We start from the raw sequence: 21389 nt of genomic DNA, 5'->3' as shown, positions 1-21389 counted from the left end.
AACAAGCAGTTATAGTAACTACAACTCAACTCAGTTGCCTGGATCCAACATGCCTTCTCTAATCCCATAGCTCTAAATAACAAGCTGGGCAAAGGACCTATGAGATGCTCAGGCCGGCATGCTGGCCACCCATATGCACACATTACTTATACAAGATAATCTTCACTGCATATTGACCACAGCAAGCCAATAAATTCCCCTTATGGGGATTTAATTTCCAGCTTTTGACCTTTGGATGAAAAACAAGTGAATCATCTCCTCCTGCCAGATTTACACCAGAGCTAATCTCAATAGTGATTTAGGAATGGTGAGTGTGGAAAAGGACTCTGGAAGAATCTTTACAGGTGAAAAGAGGAGACAAAAAAGTCAAACAACCATATATTTGTGTCAATAGGCAAATGCCTCCAAATTACAAAGTCCCGTAGGTTTTTGGGGGAGTCTCTGCTCCTCAGAACTGTGATAAACCACTAAACATTATCCATTCAGCAGCATCCTGGCCGGGTGTGGTGGCACACACCTGAGGTGGATTGCTTGAGCCTGAGAGGTAGAGGCTGCAATGGGCCACGATCACACCACTGCACGCAAGCCTGGGAGACAGAGCAAGACCCTGTCTCACAAAAAAAAAAAAAAAAAAAAAAAACTTTTAAATTTATTTTTTTAAACTCTCCTTGCAGAGCAGGGGTACCCCATAGGCAGAGTGTGCCCAGAGTAGCTGAAACCTTTTAAAAAAAAACAATTAAAAGAAAGCAGCATCCTATCCCAGAATCATTCCTTTCAAGTGTTTTTTTGTTTGTTTGTTTTTGTTTTTCAGGAGTCTCACTCTGTCACCCAGGCTGGAGTGCAGTGGCGTAATCTCGGCTCACTGCAACCTCCACCTCCCAGGTTCAAGCGATTCTCCTGCCTTAGCCTCCCAAGGAGCTGGGATTACAGGCACGTGCCACCACACCCAGCTGATTATTGTATTTTTAGTGGAGATGGGGTTTCACCATGTTGGCCAGGCTGGTCTCGACCTTAAGTGATCCACCCACCTCGGCCTCCCAAAGTGCTGGGATTACAGGCATGAGCCAAAGCACCTGGCCTTAAGTGTTTTTAAAATTAATAGTTTAAATTGACAAACATAATTGTATCCACCTATGCGGTACAATGTGATGTCTTGATAGTGTATACAATGTAGAACAATTAAATCAAGCCTGTCCATGTATCCATCACCTCACTTGCTTATCATTTTTTATGGTGAAACATTTGAAATTTACCGAGTTACTCTGAAAAATACATTATTGACTATAGTTACCCTGCTGTATAATAGATCTCAAAACTTCCTCCTCTGGCTGGGAACGGGTGGGTCAAGCCTGTAATCCCAGCAGTTTGGGAGGCCAAGGTGGACGGATCATTTGAGGTCAGGAGTTCGAAGCCAGCCTGGGCAATATGGTGAAACCCCATCTCTACTAAAAAAAAACAAAAAAAAAACAAAAAACAAAAAACAAAAATTAACTGGGCCTGTTGGCGGGTGCCTGTAATCCCAGCTACTCGGGAAGCTGAGGCAGGAGAATTGCTTGAATCTGGGAGGCAGAGGTTGCAGTGAGCCAAGATTGTGCCACTGCGCTGCAGCCTGGGCGACAGAGTGAGACTCCATCTCTAAATAAATAAATAAATAAATACTTCCTCTGATGTGAAACTTTGTAGTCTTTGACCAATGTGTCGCATTCCCTGCTCCCCCACTCCCTCAGCCTCCAGTAACCACCATTCTACTCCTTAGTTCCACACGTCGGCCTTTCGTAGATTCCACGTATAATTGAGATGAGGGAGTCTCTGTCCTTCTGTGCTTGGGTCATTTCACTCGGCATAATGCTTTCCAGTTCAACCACATCGTCGCGAGTGTCAGAATCTCCTTCTTTTTAAGGCCGATAAGGGGTACAGGTACACTGAGTACCTACACCTCTTATCCATTCATCCATATAATAAACTCAATAGCAAGAAAACAAGTAACCCATTTCAAAAATGGGCAAAGAATCTGAACAGACATTTCTCAAAAGAAGACATACAAATGGCCAACAGGCTTATTACAAAATTATCAGCCTCACTAATCATTAGGGAAATGCATAGAAAAACCACAAAGAGGCCAGGCATGGTGGCTCACGCCTGTAATCCCAGCACTTTGGGAGGCCGAGGCAGGCAGATTACAAGGTCAGCAGTTCGAGACCAGCCTGGCCAATATGGTGAAACCCCATCTCTACTAAAAATACAAAAATTAGCTGGGCGTGGTGGTGGGCACCTGTAACCCCAGCTACTCAGGAGGCTGAGGCAGGAGAATCGCTTGAACCCGGGAGGTGGAGGTTGTAGTGAGCCGAGATCGCGCCACTGCACCGCAGCCTGGGAGACAGAACGAGACTCAGTCTCAAAAAAAAAAAAAAAAAAAAAAGAAAAGAAAAGAAAAACCACAACGAGACATCACCTCAGACCTGTTATAATGGCTACTATCAAAAAGATGAACCCCTAAAATGTATACAACTATTACATGGCAATACAAACTTTTTTTATAAAAAAGATGAAAGATAATAAATGTTGGTAAAGGCACAGAAAAGGGAGCCCTGGCACCAAGGTGTGGAAAAGGGAGCCCTGGCACGCTGCTGGGGGGAACGCGGACTGGTACAGCCATTACAGAAAACTGTATGGAGTTACTAAAAAAAACTAAAAAGTCAACTACCCTATGATCAAGCAATCCCATTTCTCGGTATATCTACAGATCAACGGACATGACTGTGTTGAAGGGACACCTGAACCTCCACATTCATTCCCCACAACAGCCACACTACACAAACAATCTGCATGTCCGCCAGGGTGAGTGGGTCAAGGAAACGTCAAGTCTGACAATGTATGAGGAGGCCACTGGACTAGAAAAAAAAGAAAGCCCAAGAAATGTGTCACCCGCTGGAGCGCCAAAGCAGACTGACTCAGCCTCTTAAGAAATCACAAGTGGTGGTGGCAGTAACAGTGCTCTTTATTTGTGGAGTTTAAAGGCGGGGTTGGGCGGGACAGCGCCCTTGCATGTATTAGGCACAGGTTCGGAACACAGCACCTTCCCAGGGGCTTCCCTACTAACTCAGTCCCATAAAGTCACTGGCTTCCTCCATCTGGACCAGCAGCCGCACCAGCCAAGGCGCCTGCTGGGTGTCGGAGCTGGGCGATGTCAATCCCCATGGCCTTCATCGGGAGGGTGGAGCTGGCCAAAAAGAGAGCGGTACAGTTCTGTCCTAAAAGACAAACACGGCAAACTGGTTAACACACTGGTTCACTAGTCAAGATTAAAAAGGAATGCAGAAGTTGGAAAATACCCCACTCAGTTTCTTCTGTTGAAAACACAGCCATGTAATTAAAAATGCATCCCACAGCTCTTATTCACAAATACAACAGAAGGAAGAAACCCAATCAAACAGTAAAATATGTAAATGGTCCAGTGCGGCTGGACACCCGCCTCCAGGGAATGAGTGTTCTGTAAGTCTGCCCTTTGCAGACAGCCTCTTCAAGTAAGAAAACAAGATTGAATATTTTAATAGGATGTAGGAGACCGCCACCCGATGAGGGGGATTCAATCAGACATGGGATATAGGGGGATATAATTTAGTTTTCATATATTTTCTTGGACTTGGCAGTACTTGAAAAACAATGAAAATGAGCCAGCAACAAGATTCCAATTACTATCATCTGTGCAGTAGTTCAGGCGGAGAACCAAGCTTCTTCCACACTCCCCAGCTGCCCTGTCTCTATTCTCAGTCTAATAAATAATATGATTGGCTAATTTATTTCTGAAGTTGGGTTTTGACATTAAAACAGTAACATGCCAGGGTCTTGGGCCCCTAAAAAGAAAATTAAATGACCACTTTCAAACTCTTTTAAATGCAACATACACACAAACGTCTGGCCAAAGCCATTTGTCAAGTCCTGGAAAACCTAAAAGGAGTTTGGGTGGGGCAGGGGTCTTTCCTGTCATCGAGACAGAAGCTCCAGAACACTTTCCCCTGTGGATACAGAGCAGATCCTCCCTGCAGAGACATGAGGGATCCATGAGGTTCCAAGCAGGTAAGACCCGCGTGAGGACGTCCCTGCCATCAGGGAGGCGGGCATGTAGCATGTGGCCGCAGAGGCAGCCATCCATGTCCACGCTCTGCAAAAGGCCCAGCCAGTAGCCCTCCTGGAGGCGGGGCGGGCGCACACAGGGCTGAGGTCATGGGCCAGGAGCCCCAGAAGAAATCTACACCTGCTCGGATATTCTCAAGATCGAACTCAAATTATAGCCTGCCATCTTGTTAGGAAAACAAGCTTTTAAAAGTGCTCTCATTATCTGAGGGTCAGCATCGGCACATCTGACCTTAAAAACAAAACCAAAAAACCCCACCTTTCAAACAGCAAGGCTTTTTTTTTTTTTTTTTTTTTTTTTGAGACGGAGTCTCGCTCTGTCGCCCAGGCTGGAGCGCAGTGGCCGGATCTCAGCTCACTGCAAGCTCCGCCTCCCGGGTTCCCGCCATTCTCCTGCCTCAGCCTCCCGAGTAGCTGGGACTACAGGCGCCCGCCACCTCGCCCGGCTAGTTTTTGTATTTTTAGTAGAGACGGGGTTTCACCGTGTTAGCCAGGATGGTCTCGATCTCCTGACCTCGTGATCCGCCCGTCTCGGCCTCCCAAAGTGCTGGGATTACAGGCTTGAGCCACCGCGCCCGGCCTCAAACAGCAAGGCTTTAACACAAAAACCTATTCGTCTTTTTTTGTAGTCACCCTACTATAGTTATGGATAAGGATAGAGGTACTACAATTAGGAAATCCAACAAAAGGAATAGAGTACAGAAGCCACAAATGTAAGCTAGCCTTATGTTGGGGACCACGGGATGGACAGGCAGTGAAAGTGCAGGCCAGAGAACAACAGGCCTCCAATTTTATTACAGGAATTTTATCCCAAGAATGTGCTGGTGCCTTCACCCTGAACTACCCAGCAGACCCCTAGGCCACAGACAAAGGACACAGCTTCCCCCTTGGGCTCCACCTGTCTCTTCTGCTCTTCTGTTACACACATCCATGTGACTAGCCTCAATAAGCCCAGACGAGGCCTGCCAAGGTGGAAGGCAGCCCCAGACCAAATGCAAACAAATGGCTTCCAAATCACCAGTTCCGCCACACGGATACTGCAGTGCCCGGCGCAGGCTCCACTTCATCACACCATGATGGCCTGCCTATTCGCCAGTAAAGACAAGTCTCTCTAGCTGTTTCCACACAAAAAATTAAATGGCGTGAAAGGGAGAGTTGCCGTAACAAAAGGACAGTGTGACTTTAAGACGACAACATCTGATGAGTAGGAAATGCAGAGGCGCGAGGCTATTTAGCTCTTCACAATCATACCCTTTCTAGCCTCGCCGTGCTTGCCTGCACCAGACCCCATCATTACCACTGAGCAAATGCTTCCACTCTGCACGCAATATAAGTGCAACGCCTGGGCCGAAGGCAGCAGTTACTGTCCGCAGCAGGGTTCATGTGTCAGGAGCAGAGAGTGAAATGCTGAAACCCATGTTTTCATAGAACATCATTTCACACTCAGGTGGGCAAAGCTGACAAACATATGCAGCTGTTCATGGCAAGCAACTTGGGAAGCTGAGTGGTCTGGGTTCTTAAAACATTTTCAGAGACAGAGAATATGAATAGGGGATTATTTCAATCTAAAAGTCCCCAAGTAATTTCAACTTTTACACCTTCCTCACCCACTACCACCAACTGGTGACTGTTTTTACCTTCAAAGCATCTCAAACGTCACAGCTCTCCAGGCTTCCACTAGGTCAGATCTCACCGTCGCTCCTGAAGCACAGAGCGACAACCTCCTGGCTGACTCTTCCACTCCCTTCTCTGAGACACACAAAGCAGACCCTCCCTGGGGCCCAGAAGCACCATGGGGATGAAGATTCCCCTCCCCCGCCCCACCCCACCCCTGCTGCAGATTCCAGCGGTCCAGCTTGGCCTCAGTCCTTCCTCTTTCCAGGTCCTGGCTTTGGCTCCTGCCCTGAGCAGCCGGGCGGTGCAGGGAAGCACAGCCCTTCCTGCCTCTTTGCTAGGTTGGAGAAGGAAGGGTTGCACATTTTTATAACGTTTTTCATCGTAAGTTTAAATAGTTACAAAATATATGACCAGGATGTTGTGAATATTAACTTTTGTAATGCCTGCAATGGAACCTATGTGCCATAATGATTTGATACCCATGGTTCTTTCAAGTAACACATAAATTTTTTTTTTTTTTGAGATGGAGTCTCACTCCTGGCACACAGGCTGGAGTGCAGTAGCTCGATCTTGGCTCACTGCAACCTTCACCTCCCAGGTTCAAGCCATTCTCCTTTCTCAGCCTCCCAAGTAGCTGGAATTACAGGCACCCGCCACCACGCCCAGCTAATTTTTGCATTTTTAGTAGAGACAGGGTTTCACCATGTTGGACAGGCTGGTCTCGAACTCCAGACCTCAGGTGATCCACCTGCCTCGGCCTCCCAAAATGCTAAGATTACAGGTATGAGCCACCGCGTCCAGCCAAGTAACACAGAAACTCTTTTTTTTTTTTTTGAGATGGAGTCTCACTCTGTCGCCAGGCTGGAGTGCAGAGGCGCGATCTCGGCTCACTGCAAGCTCCGCCTCCCAGGTTCAATCGATTCTCCTGCCTCAGCCTCCTGAGTAGCTGGGACTACAGGCACCCGCCACCACGCCCAGCTAATTTTTGTATTTTTAGTAGAGATGGAGTTTTGCCATATTGGCCAGGATGGTCTCGATCTCTTGACCTCATGATCCACCCGCCTTGGCCTCCCAAAGTGCTGGGATTATAGGCATGAGCCACATATAAACTCTTTAACTTGGACATTTTATAGCACCTTTTTCTTTTTAAATTTTATTTCCATCTGACTTTTCCCCTACAGAGTTTTGTCCTAATGGTTTCATGCTTGAATGTCTTTTATCAATCACCCTTATACTTCTTGGCCACATTAGTCTGTAAATAAAAACACTTTTGAAATTTTTAAAATGCAAAAAATTGAAATGAAAATATTTTAATTGTTTGACATTATAAGGCTCTAAGTAGTTAAAAAATGTTCCTCTGGATTATTAGGATACAATCAATATATAATAACATGATACAATATATTCTAATTTTAGTGAAAATTTAGCACTCATGCATGTGTAAAAGGTTATTGGAAATGCATCCCTTAATGATATGGATGAGGCTTTTCCCTCCATTTGTTCATGGATCATGGAGGAATATTATTTATTACCAGAATGAAGGAGGGTTCAGCATCAATTCTACTCCATTTTTTTTTTTTTTTTTTTTTTTTGTAGACACAAGCACTGAGAAACGTTGTCATATAAACAAGCAGACAGGAATGACAGAGTTCTGGGATAGCAATGCCACGCGATTCTTTTTGCTCTTTGCGAATTATATGGCACACACAAAAAATCGCACAGTGACTTGTCACCGAACATTAGTCCTAACGATCAACCAACTGACAACTCAATTCAACTCGTGTTCTCCTGTGATTCTGCTGGAAGTGAAGAACTGGAAACCACCCGGCCTGCACAGGGCTTGTCATCTAGTCCTTAAGCGTTTCCTTTCTCAATTTCTATACCCATACTTCCAGCTGTCCTTGTGTCTGGGGCCCTGGAGGTTTTCCCGTGGCAGTCCGAGGTCCATGTTACTTTAAGGATGGGCTCGAGGGAGGCTTTTCGAGGCCGGAGAAGGACGAGGGTAAAAGGAGAACCTGGCCCTCCAGCACAGGTCTGCTCTGGGGCAGACAGCTTTAGGAAAGAACGTAGGTCTGGAGACTGACTCCTTGACTATCTGTGTCTACCTTCCCCTTGGAAAGTCTCTGCACACCCCAGTGTGAAGACTGAGCCGCAGGGTGCACAGAGCTCTTCTTCCCTCAAACCTAGGCAGGTGTCTAGGTGCTTAGGGAGAGGCAAAGACATCTGAAAAGAAACAAAACACGTCCGTAGTCCTTACCCCAACCCAGGAAAAACTGCAAGTAAAGACAAGGCTATAAAAAGGTACCATGGGACCAAGGGCCAGACCGCCTTGTACTGCATGAACATCTTCCCCCGGCTGCATCTTCCTAACTGGGATTCAGCCACGCGGAGAAACTAAACTATCAATCCTCCAGGTTAACCTTGTTCCACTGGATTCTCCAGGCTAAGTGTACAGTTTCATACCTGAGGTTCCCTTAAGGCTATGCATAATGAACTTTTTAAAAAAAATACATAATTCCTGCTGCCCATCACATTAAGAATCAAGACGCGAATCACTGATCTGTAGTCCCCCCACCCCTGAGCATACACGCACTCACGGTCAGTGGGAGTGCCCACTGCAGACAACGTGTTCATGCTGGTATCACGCAGGAGAGCGGCCTACGGAGTAATTAACCGGACTTGGACCCGAGGTAGAAGGTCGATAGCAGGGGCTCTTCCTTGAATTAAAATTTAACTTACCCTTTATTGCAACCTACAAAAGCAAGTAATGAGCACTAACATTTTTATTTCTTTTAAACTGTCATTTAGGCTGTAGAGGGGATAATTACCTATCTCTAGTGTAGTAAGGTTTTATAACCCTTAGTGAGGCATTTTCTAATTTAATATTTTTACTATATTATCATAAAACCTGTTTCTAGAAAAAAAATGATCATGGATTAGCAGCCATTTTCCATAAAGACAGAATGTGCGTATGTGTGTGTGTGTGTGTGGTGTGTGTGTGTGTGTCTCTTAGGATTCGGCTTATTAGGTGATTCTTCTGAAGAGACTTAAAGTATGCACATTGTAGCTAGCTGTGAACTGCAATTACTTGAGTGGCAGGTAAGATTTTAAAAGCTCTAAGTGAAATGGGGGTGTATGTGTACGAGAATGCAGCCCCTTGCTGGATGTGTGGATCCAAATATGTTCTCTTCAGTTCCACATGTGCACTCACCCCACTACAACACAGATCACTGTCTTTCACGATGTCATTTGGGCAAACAGTACAGAGGAGCATATTAAACCTGCAAATGATCTGTGTGGGGCTTTCAATTTGCTAGGTCAGTAGCTTGCAGCACTGGGGATTCTGAAGGAATTGTACCATCCACTCTACCGAAAATCCCACTCCTCCTACACTAGCCCTGGAACCCCCAGGCCTCCAAGACAACCCTGAGCTGTACCTGCCCACTCTTGTGGTCAAAGACAGGTGGACAGCGGAGAGAACACAGCCATTCCACCGCTCCCTGAAAAAGCCTGTACAGCCTCCCAAAGCGCATCATGGTCTCTGAGAAACTATTACATGCCAGTCTTCCAAAGGAGCTGGTGGAGACAATATTGCTGCTTTCCAGATTAAAAGTGACTCATAGGCCAGGTATGGTGGCTCATGTAATCCCAGCACTTTGGGAGGTTGAGGTGGGAAGATCGCTTGAGCCCAGGAGTTTGAGACCAGCCTGAGCAACACAGTGAGACCCTGTCTCTATTAAAAATAAATACATAAAGTGATACACATAATTTGCCTTTGACTAATTAAAAATTATTCATTTGTTGCTTCTTAGGGGTGGGAGGTCTCCCTAAATATATAAGACACATCCCAGAATGTCGCAACCCTTCCTTCCTTTCTAATCCTCTACCTCTCCCACACTGCACACAAAAGTGCTATAGCATTTGCTTCTACCCCATACATACATTGCAGAATCAAGGGAAAAGAAGAAAGCACACCACAAGCAAGTTGGACAAAGGGTTCCAATCACAGCAGTGCTCACAGCTAGCAGGCTCTGGATCCGATTTGAAACCCTACAAGTAGAGTCCGCCCAGATATGGTCAGTCATCCCAGAGATTCACATGCACGCCTGCTCTGCACTGACCAGCGCGATCGCCGATGACAGATGTGTGCTTTTAAAATTACTGGTGATGTATTGATGCTGCCTTTTTTCATGTTTTTGTTTGAAAACAATTTGCTTAGTGTGGTGGAAGCCTAAACATGTACTAGATGTATATGATTCCTGGCCTCAAAACCTATCATACTAAAGGTATAATCAATTAATTAAAAATATTTGAATGCTTATTTGAACTTTGTTAGATTTTGTGGAGGTTTACAAAGACATGAAAGGCACAGCGGAAGCTAGATCGGGTAGGTTAAGTGTGTCTCAGACAAATCACTCCATCTGGGGAGACACACAAACATTCTTCCTCCTGCTGAACCCAATTCTGTCATTCTGGGACTCACAGTCATGGGCTCTTGTCCCTCTAAAGCCAGGAGAGAAGTAAGGCTGACTACTATTCCCTGTGGCAGCACTTTAACTATTCGATGTCTTCCTCTAACTAAATCTGTTCTTTTCCAGGTTCAGTGGCCTCAGTTCCCTCCATTCCTCCTGTGACCAAGTCTGCTTGGCATCCTGACTGCACTCCTATGAGCCCTCCGTTTGCCAAAGCTCCAAAAGCAAGGTCCTCGGAACCTGCAGCCCTCATGAGCCCAAAGCAGGTGGAGCAGGACTCTGTCTCTCCTGCACTCTGAACACATACTTCTCTCTGTTTTCCCAAGGCCTCCACTCGCTTCTGTTCTATCTACTGGTACGCCCAGGGCCTCCCAAATGTCTGCGGAAAAAGATGTCTTGCCAATTATCACTTGGCACGTGCTAATGGCACCAAACAAAGGGAACCTTCTCCAACAAAACATGTGCCTCCATTCTGATTGCCAGAAACCGACGTAGGCCAAAGGGCAAAGGCTACTCACTCCTCCATTTTCCTCTTAAAAATGTCTACAGACCAGAGGACAGCAGCTTTCTTTTCTTATATACTTAGAGAAGCCAGCTTAATAGAAATCTTGAACAGTTAAATAGAACAAGGCGAATGCTTTTATATGGTATAGAGCATGGCATCACAAGTGCAGAGGGGCTGGAAGGTGCTGTCAGAGCTGGTACTGACTCTGGCTCAGGTCCTTACTGGGTCTAGGACGTTATGTAAATTACTTAGCCCCCCTGAATCTTAGCTTCCTCATCAGTAATGTGGTGACAGTATCTTCCTTAAACATACTGTTTTTACAGCACTAAGCGAAGTCCCTATTGCATAAATGGCATCGTCATCTATGATCATGAGAAACGGAATGAGTCAGAGCAACATGCTGAGGGCCTGTATGCATGCATTACAGTTGCTCCCAACCAACACCAGGGACAAAATGGTAGCCTCCTTTCATCATTCCTTTGCTTTCCCCGACCCAAATCCATCCTACTCTGTATCAGTGACTTTACAAGTGAGAGAAAGATATTTGAGAAGTGTCTCTATGACCTAAAAGGAGAAACATATTGATCCGAATGGCAGGCAATTGCCCTGTGCTCTTTGGGGCTGTGTGGTAGGGGCAGCCCTGTGTATGTCATGAGAACTGGCTCAGACACAGGCGACATGCATTAGAACTTAGCTCCTCAAGGCTGGGCGTAGTGGCTCATACCTGTAATCCCAGCACTTTGGGAGACCAAGGCGGGCGGATTACCTGAGGTCAGGGGTTCGAGACCAGCATGGCCAACATGAAGAAACCTCATCTCTACTAAAAATACAAAAAATAGCCAGGTATGGTGGTGCATGCCTGTAATCCCAGGTACCTGGGAGGCTGAGGCAGGAGAATCACTTGAACCTGGGAGGTGGAGGCTGCAGTGAGCCAAGATTGTGCCATTGTACTCCAGTCTGGGCAAAAGAGTGAGACTCCATCTCAAACAAAACAAAACAAAACAAAAACTTAGCTCCCCAAGAAGGCTGGATTGCTGGGAAAGTAATCCAAGTAAAAAGACATAGTGCTTATAAGGAGTTAGTATTTAGTCAGAATGACACAAAAATCACTATAGTAGAAAACAGGATTTCTGAATACGGCCAAAAAGTCGGTATTTACCCTCCCTGACTCTCCTCTTAACATCCCCCAACAACCAGAGGATCACAGGCTTCTCTCCTGAAATCTCATCATAATTCCATTCCAAAAAACAAACCAAAACTGAACAACAAAAACCCCCTAAAAAAACCACAAAGCAAAGAAAGGAGGTAAAGGGGAAAGAAAGCAGCCTTCTTTCAGCTAAGACTTATTTCTTAACAGGATCAACTTAGCAAAATAAGAATGACTCAGAGAGACCCCTTATCTATCACTAATTACCTAAATCTAGATACAAGGCAAATCATGTCCAATCCGACACTAGCTGAACTCTTTGCAAGTTTCCAAAAACCGCAGCTACCCGTATCTGCCACAAGGTGGCAATACACGACTCATTTCTAAGTGGACCCCACTACCATAATCAGGGGAGCCCATAAATTACGCGGTGTCTGCTCTCATCACCATCCTCCCCAGTGCTTGAAGGAGACTCTAGAAGGTCTGTTTCAATTCGTTCTTTTGGTCAGGTCAGAACTAGGTCCTTCAAACCTCTGCAAAAGCTTTTAGCTCTACAGCTCTAAATTACATATGGTGACACATGGCCTCTGGCCTGTCCCCTAAAGATCAGACAGACTCAAGATTTATAAATGTTCCAAGAAGCAGGTTCAGGCCCCAAACAAAGGAACTGAGAGGCTGGGGAACAGGGAGGAGAGGAGAGAGGGATGGGGGCGAGAAGGGGACTGCATGTGGACAGGTTTTCTTTTCACTTGTGCTTCCTTCTAAATTACTCAAGCCAGTTACAAATCCCCTGCACTTTAACAAAGGAAGAAAAACACTTGAAACTTCCACCATCCCTACTACTAGCTTCAAATCTTCCACATTATTTTAAAGAAAAATAATTTACCTTAGTGGACTTGCAAAAAAAGGGGGGGTGGGGGAGGAGCCACTCTTTAGACAAAAGGGGCGCTGCTCCTTCTGCGCATTAATATTCCATATTCCCAGGATGATTTCCACTTTCACAGTTTGACTGTTTTATAACAGATTTGATGTGAGAGAAGACAAATGGCCTCACAAAGGAAAGACGACAAATCATCACACTGCTTTTAGCAGGGTTTCTCTTTATTTTTATTTATTTTTATTCCGGACCTGGGCTGCAGAGCTCTCTGCTTTGCTGGAGATGTTTAATATTAACGTCAAGCCACCACGGTCCCCGCAATAGAGTTGGCCGGTGTTGTGTTTACGGTTTTGTGACTGCTGGCTTCAGGAAGATGAAGCTCCTTGTTCAAACAGCAGCCCCTCTAACAGCTCCTGTTAAAAGCCAGGGGATGCTTCACTGCTTAGACGTGAATCACTTCCCCCAACCGCACAGAAGGTGAGACTGACATTCCAGTTACATTTGTATCCGTATCAGGATGCTGCCCAACAACCCAGGGTGTGCAGGGTGTATGTGTGTGTGTGTGTGTGTGTGTGTGTGTGTGCACGTGTCGGGGGACACAGGATGCGTCGCTCAGCTCTAGCTTAACTTCAACACGCAGGAATTAGTGAGGGTATTCAATGTCAACCCACAGAGTTTCGGCAACGGCACTCTGCTATTACTTCTGGTAATAAGTTGGAGGATTTCTTTTGCTTAGAAATCTGGTACCGATCAAAATGCACAAGAAGCAACTACTGAGTGAGCAAACGCAAAGTGCCAGCTCTGCGATGCGAGTCAGGGGACACAGAGGAACCGCTGGGGCCTCAGGAGCAAACCCTTCCAGCTGCTGGCCAACTGCCCTGCCCGGAAGCCTCCCCGACAGCGTTCAAGGAGCATGTGTTCTCCTGGCTCTCCTCCGCTTTCCTTCTCCCAGGTTCTGCTCTCAGCTTCCTCTCTTCTCTTGACACCCTCCCCTGGTGATCCCACACACTCTCTAATGATCTAATGGTCTCCTCCTCGGGAAGGACCCCACAGCCCAAGCCCCCACTCCCCCGCCCTCCCCCTGAACTCATCTGCCTTGCAAGGCTCTTCTGACACCCAAGTAATAATGGTAGTAAATTCTTTTTTATTCACATCCCACACAACTGTTTAATGGCAGTGAGCTGTAAGACAAAATTACAGATTATCAATACCACATATTCTGATGAAAAAATAAAATCCAGTCTGAGATGGGGCTATTGTTTGGACTATACACCTATTAATTGATTTAAAAAAAAAAAAAAAAGCCTGCTCTCAATCTGTCCATATTTTTTGGTTTTTCATAGTATCTTTCAAAGAACTTTCTCCCTGCCTCTGAAAATCAGAAATTCAGCAAAAGGAGCATCTGTCCTAGACACCTGCCAGGTGAGCTTTCCCCAGCAGCACTGAGCAGGCCTGCAACAGGGGGTCTGCAACAGGGCATCTCTCTCACTCCAGTTTCACCAGCTAGTCCCTGAAGTCAGCAGTTTGATTACCTCAGCCAGTTATACGATTGGCTCTAAAAACCCTGACTGCTAAGTGCAAAGTGAGCAGTTTGCATTTCTTCCCCTGGACGCCGAAGAGTGTGTCTGGCTGCATAGTTGTGCTTCCCCCTGTAGGACCGAGCTGTGGAAGAGGAGGCAGAGTGCTGCCAAGTGTGTGTATGAGAAAATGTGTATTGATTTCTTCTTTCTTATAGGGGAGCACAAAGCACTGAAGAACAATTGCTCGTCTTTGCAGCATTTCACATTCCATACAAGAGACAAAAGGCCCAACCCCCACTACCCTCTGAGAAGCAGAAAGGGGAATGGAACAGGACTGTGTCTCCTGGGTGTTGGCAGCCACCAGCGCTGCCGCAGGTCAGCCACTGAGACTCCAAACACCCTGGGGCCCACACCTGCTCGCCTGTCTCTCATCAAGTAATTTCCCTCTCTGGGCTGATGTCTCCTCATCTATATTGTAGAAGAAAGGCCTTCAGTCTTATTTACCTTGTAAGTAGAGGTGCCCAGGGGGTCAAAGAATTAATGTTTATAAAGTGTTGTGCTCCCCAGAGAGACAGTGGGAAAGCATAGGGTGTGGTTATGGCTCATTCAAGGCCTCCCTTTGGAGGGTGGCTGGTGAGAGCGTCCCATGACCAGGTGCTGCCAGCAACTCGAACTCCAAGTCTAATAAGGCAAGGTCCTCAATCTAAATATCCCTTCTTAGCTTGACACTTAATACAAACACTAAAGATAACAAAGCAGCTAGGCCTTTATGCTTTGTTAATGCACTTACAGAATCCATTCCAGAACTGTTTTCTTCTTAAAGAAAAATACTGAAAGCAGAGTCCAGAAAACTGACCTAAAGCTATAAATCACCGCAGAGTCCTACTGGTGTTCTTCATGCTCTATAGTAACTGCATGGTGAGTATCCCTAATCCAAGTATCTGAAATCTGAAATGCTCCAAAATCTAAACCTTTCTGAGCACCGACACCAATTATGCTGTAAGAAAATGCTCACTGGAACACTTCAGATTTCAGATTTTCAGATTAGGCATGCTGAACGGGGATAATACAAGTATTTCCAAATCCAAAAAAATCTGAAATATGAAATTCCTCTGGACCCAAGAATTCCTGATAGGTGACACTCGGCTTGTAATAATTTATAGGAAGGCCATCAGAACCAAATCTGGTTTAAATAGCACAGAAAACCTATAGTATATAGTATATAGCAGGAGAAAACCTACAGTATATATCAAGTTTAGGGTCTATACTCTCAGAAGTGATGGAAATGTAAGAGTGTTCTTGAGAGAGCTTTTTCCAAGGTTCAATCTAAGTAAAAATGACCTCAAAAACCCTCTAAGCAAAGGGTTGAGAATCATAAGTCCCAGAGCAGAACCTTTCATTCTGGGTCTTTTCCAACATGGTCATGAGCTAAGAACAAAATAAGAAGCTGGCCCTCAAGCAGTGCAGTATTTTAGCATGGAGACCTAACCTATGAATAATTAGGAAGCAACCTGGTGGTAGATGCTATATATAATATAAATCTATACAAAGTGACATGGAAGCAGAGGAAAGTATATTTTGTTTCTGTTTTTTTTTTGCTCCCGGGTTCATGCCATTCTCCTGCCTCAGCCTCCCGAGGAGCTGGGACTACAGGCGCTCGCCACCACGCCCGGCTAATTTTTTGTACTTTTAGTAGAGATGGGGTTTCACCGTGTTAGCCAGGATAGTCTTGATCTCCTAACCTCGTGATCCACCCGCCTCAGCCTCCCGAAGTGCTGGGATTACAGGCGTGAGCCACCGCGCCCGGCCAACAAAATATATTAAAGAAGTGAGATGATTTGGAGATATTTCAACAAAAGAGGCAAGAAACTCATCTTCATCTTATAGGAAAGTTGCAAAAATAATCTTGTAAACAGCAAATTGTAAACAAACGTATAAGCTGGAGGCTTTTAAAAGCATCTCAGACAGGAAGCCTCTACCCAACTCTTTTGGGGGTTTGCACAGAAATGGGTATGTCTATACTGCATGCTCAGGGACAGTGGCGTCATACACAGATGTGAAAACACAAATTTTGTTTATTTAAATAATTATCTAGTAGGGGTTACATTTAAAATAGTCCTTCTCAGAAATTAAAAAATTAAAAAGAACATTTTATTCTCAAGAATCCAGTGAACAAGAGGACTATTTTCACTATGTAAAAGAAAGAAACCATGGCCCATAAAGAAGGCTTCCCAGGGTGGCACCGCATATGAGCGAGGGCATAAGGTGCTCAGGAATATTAAGTCAGTTGCCGAGCTCAGAGAAGGCCATCAATAACTGGAAAAAAACCTTAAATGAAGTGTTCTGCAAATACTAAAATGCTACAAAATGCTATATAAGGCAGCTACAATTGAAATTAAATTATTCCAAATATATACATCTTGATAATACCAAATACAAGATTACAGTAAACATAGGCATACTTCTTTGACTTTTAAGTTAACATTCTTAGCAAGAAAAAAAACCCCAATAAGTGCGTCTGTGAAATGTTATACAGTTAACAGTATAACTGTTAGGGAGGAACAGAATGGGTTCTAAGAAGAAAAGGCCACCTGCTCGGTGGGGGTGGAGAATCTGAAGTCTCCCTAGAAAGGCTGGTGACCTTATGACGAATATTTCAACAGGAAACAACAGTGAGACAGGGCTGGGAGATGCTGCAGGCTGTGAGTAGAATGAACAGACATGCAGAATAGGGAGTGTGTCCCAGAGACTGCAGGTGTCTGCTCTGGACAGCACACGGGGTGAAATAGGCGATAGGGAGAGAAAGGTAGCAAGGCAACAAGTCATCGATGGCTTGAGAGTATGGGTTTTATTCTAGAGGCAAAGAGTAACATGCTCTAAGTGATATTTGAGGAAGGTGAATCTGGCAATGAAACAGAGAACTGATGAGAATAGAGACTATTGGGTAATAGGCTGTTAGTGTAATAGTCTATGTGGGAATTAAAAAAAAAAAAAAAATTGACCAGGCACAGTGGCTTACTTACGCCTGTAATCCCAGCACTTTTGGAGGCGGAGGTGGGCAGATCACAAGGTCAGGAGATCCAGACCATCCTGGCTAACACAGTGAAACCCCGTCTACTAAAAATACAAAAAATTAGCTGGGTGTGGTGGCGGGCGCCTGTAGTCCCAGCTACTTGGGAGGATGAGGCAGGAGAATGGCATGAACCCAGGAGGCGGAACTTGCAGTGAGCTGAGATTGCACCACTGCACTCCAGCCTGGGCGACAGAGCGAAACTCCATCTCAAAAAATAAAATAAAATAAAATAAAAAATAAAAGGCCAGGTGCAATGGCTCATGTCTGTAATCCTAGCACTTTGGGAGGCCAAGGTGGGAGGACTTGTTGAATCCAGGAGTTCAAGACCAGCTGGGGCAACATAGTAAGACCCCGTCTCTACAGGAAAAAAAAAAAGGCTGGGTATGGTAGTGTGTGCCTGTAGCCCCAGCTACTTGGGAAGCTGCAGCAGGAGAATCACTGGAGTGCAGGAGTTCGAGGCTGCAGTGGGTTATAATTGTGCTATTGCACTCCAGCCTGGGCAACAGAGTAAAACCTTGTCTTTTGTTTAAAAAAAAAAAAAAAAACAAAAGAAAAAACCTGGACTCAAAAAAAGAGGCCGTAGAAATAAAAAGTGAAGATCATTGAACAATATATTAATGTTCCAAGTAGATTAAAAGAAAAAAACAGATGAAATTAAATAAAATTTAGGTGAATAATTGCTCTGGGATACTGGAGAGATTGCCTAATCATAAAACAATGAAAAACACCCCCCACAAAAAGGTTCTTATATATTTAATTAGGTTAAAAAGTAAAACTTCTATGTGACCAATAAAAATCATTAATATTGACAGGTAAGCAAAATGCGAAAAATCTACAAAATCCAGGTAATTTTATACAACCATAAATATAGCCATAATACAGAGAATTCATACAGGAAGAAAATTCATAAAGAAAAGTCAAAACTCAAAAAGAAAATGGGCAAAGGATAAAAACAGAACAAATGATATAAATAAATGATTAATACTCTTTAAATTTACTATTAAATGAGAAAATAAACATAGATTATAGCCCACTGCCTACCACATTACATGTCCTCAATAAGGTGTCATTTGTTATGAACTTAAAAACAGTAGGTAACTTTTATATCTAAACAGAAAATATTTTTTAAAAGATAGCTCTCCCAGCTGGGTGTGGTGGCTCATGCCTGTAATCCCAGCACTCTGGGAGGCCAAGGTGGGCAGATCACCTGAGGTCAGCTGTTCGAGACCAGCCTGGCCAACATGGCAAAACCCTGTCTGTACTAAAAATACAAAATTAGGCGAGTGTAATAGCACATGCCTGTAGTCCCATCTACTTGGGAGGCTGAGGCAGGAGAATCACTTGAACCCAGGAGGTGGAGGTTGCAGTGAGCCGAGATTGCACCACTGCACTTCAGCCTAGGCGACCGGGCGAGACTCCGTCTCAAAAAAAAAAAAGAAAAAAGAAAAAAGATAGTTCTTCCTCTTCGCAAAGATAAAATGACATAAGCCTCAGCTGGAAAGAAAGGAGTCATGTAACTTAGTAAAACTTAAAACTCATCAAGAGTCATTAGCAAGTTGAGATATTTGACCCAGAAATCTATTCTAAAGACACAGTAAAACCTAGAACACAGATTTCTGTATATATATGTTCAGTGCAGCACTACTTGAAAAGAAAGGCAATTACAAACAACCTAAATGTCCGACAATAATAAATATTCCGTAACAGATTATAAGGTTATTAAAATGCTTTTAAAAATACTTAAGGCATTAAAATGCTTATAAGTTAATCTGAAAAAAGATTCAAACACATATGTATATATCTGTATAAAATACATACACAAAAAATTCTGTAAGAAAACATATGAAAGAATTAATAATGTTCTACCCTCAATAGCAGAATGACACATTTTTCTTTGTCCTTTCTATATTTTTCAAATTGTCTTCCATAAGCATGCGCTATTTTTATTATATGGGAAAAAGATACTGTCTCTAAGAAAAGTAGGTGATAGGTGCCTGACTGTGGCAGAGAACAGAATTATAAGCATAAACTGACTAAATATACTGGATCAGGATTCAAAGCTAATTATGAGGTCTAAGGTCTTTGTAACCAGAATGAGATAATATAAAACCAGGTTTGGGAATCCAGTGATTCACACTAACATATGAATGACTGACAGGCAAAACCTTCCTATATAGAAAGTATCTCTCCTATAAAGAAAAGGGGGGGAAGCATTTTAGTGTAAAGATTTTCCCCCCAAAGAAGTTTTTGAAAGAGCAGCTAGGGGTGGGGGTGGGGGGCCTTCCCTTTGGCACATTATTCCCACATATTTCTAAAAGTTTGTTAATTTCTTGGCAATAGCAGTGGGGGTTGGGGACCGCACTCTTAGATGCACATACCTGTTCCACTACTTACTTGCTGCTCAACTTGGGCAAGTTAAATTGTCCTATGCCTTAGTATTCTTACAAAATGCAGATAACATCAATCACTTCTTTTTTTTTTTATAAAGAACAAATGAAAATGTATGTGAAGGGCTTGGTGCAATGGCATATAGTAAACTCTCAGTAAGTGAAATATGATATGATTATTCTCTGTTATTTCATTGCCCATCAGACACAGGGGACAGACTTACAGTGGATAAATCAGAGCGAAGTACAACTGCACTTAGAAACAGACATGGTATCTTAGCAATCGACTGCTGGCTTGGTGATCACTGTGGGAAACATTAATAACATGGTTATGACTAACTAAACTAAGGTGAAAAACTTCGCTATTGCTTACCCGCTTGCAAGTAACTTGCAAGTTACTTAGTTGTGATTAATACAATATCTATAAGATATTGCAATATATTTAGAAAGCCAATAATAATAAAAATTTAAAAACAAGTCCTTAAGAGAAACATTTACACATACTTTAAAGAATGTGAAATATCCCTTTAGAGAAAAAAGAGGATTTACAATCCTTTGAAGAAGCGCTGAGAATATAAGTGCAGAAATGAGAACTATAGTCAAAAAGGCCCATTTTGAGGAAGGATTTATCTGTTCAGCATCTACAAATCTCTTTCTAGAAGATGTGCTTTTATCACTCTACCTCCTGCTTGGAGCCAAGGCTTCATTTTGACAATGCAAATTCTCTAGAATAAGAGACTGAATAGTAGCAAATCAGGAAAAATCGAAGAAACAACAGCAGTGTTTTTCTTCCAACCCAGTCTGGCCCAAGCCTTCGGTTTGAACTTGAGAGTGTTTCCTTTGTCCTTTCTGACATCACTGGAGGAAGAAGGCCCTGTGCCCCTATCTCTGTGCTGGACGCCATCTTTAATGATGATATATGGGGGTCCTTTCCCCTCAGCACTGCTGGGGGGTCAAACGTGTGGTGCTGCCCGCCTGAGAATCAACAAGCGAATTATAAACTGTGTCAATCCGAGTTAATGCAAAGTTGTAATCCTCTTTAACAAGAGATCAAATCACTGCCATGAGTTATGTTCATTCTGTAATCTGATAAGGAAGAGAGGGAACCTCTAATAAAAGAGTAATGGGAGGCTTTAATGACGCTGGTAAAAGGCAGCCCCAGTTAAAACATTGCTCTTGTTCCTGCTGATTAGATCAATGTTGCATATTTGCCCCGGCTTGTCTCACCTGTCAGAATAACCTGTGTCTTTTTAGGAGATAAGAAGCCTCAGAGAAAACATCTGCACTTTAACCATTCTTGCTTGCAAGTTTTTAACCAACAGAAAATGCTCTATGGAGGGTATTTCAGGGGTTATTAACTGATGTGTTCTCAAATGCTGAGCAAGCTATACCAGAATATCTCACCATGATTCAGTGCATATTCCTATTAAATATAGGTAGCGGGGAGCAAGAAATGGTTTAACTAACCTCTGGGTTACCAAATGGGGGAAAAGAATATCATCAGTAGAGTGGTAGAGTATGCCCATATTTAGGGTGCAGACCCATACACAAAAATGGCAAGCCGAAGATAAATTGCCTGTACAAATCCTATTAGACCAAGGCATCTCAAGAACAACGTGGCAATGATGTTGACAAAGCACTTTACAAGGCTGGATTA

General features: G+C 43.9%; 1 protein-coding gene across 3 annotated transcripts in view; it reads right to left on the bottom strand.

The window, feature by feature from the left end:
- Positions 1-2980: 2980 nt before the first annotated feature.
- Positions 2981-21389, bottom strand: part of AATF (apoptosis antagonizing transcription factor) — a 116154-nt gene continuing 97745 nt past the window's right edge. For 2 of the 3 annotated variants that reach the window (XM_033183804.1, XM_033183806.1), the window contains one exon: positions 2981-3251. In XM_033183804.1, the coding sequence (XP_033039695.1) occupies positions 3188-3251 (64 nt within the window). In that variant the 3' untranslated portion in view covers positions 2981-3187. Of the gene's footprint in view, positions 3252-19956; positions 20038-21389 lie in introns of all 3 variants that reach the window. The other variant, XM_033183805.1, reaches the window with a different exon arrangement.

Source organism: Trachypithecus francoisi, unplaced genomic scaffold (genome assembly GCF_009764315.1).
Source record: "Trachypithecus francoisi isolate TF-2019V2 unplaced genomic scaffold, Tfra_2.0 Lachesis_group20, whole genome shotgun sequence".
Lineage (NCBI taxonomy): Eukaryota > Metazoa > Chordata > Mammalia > Primates > Cercopithecidae > Trachypithecus > Trachypithecus francoisi.
Note: the sequence above shows the minus strand (reverse complement) of the source record. Positions and strands in the feature narration are given on the sequence as shown.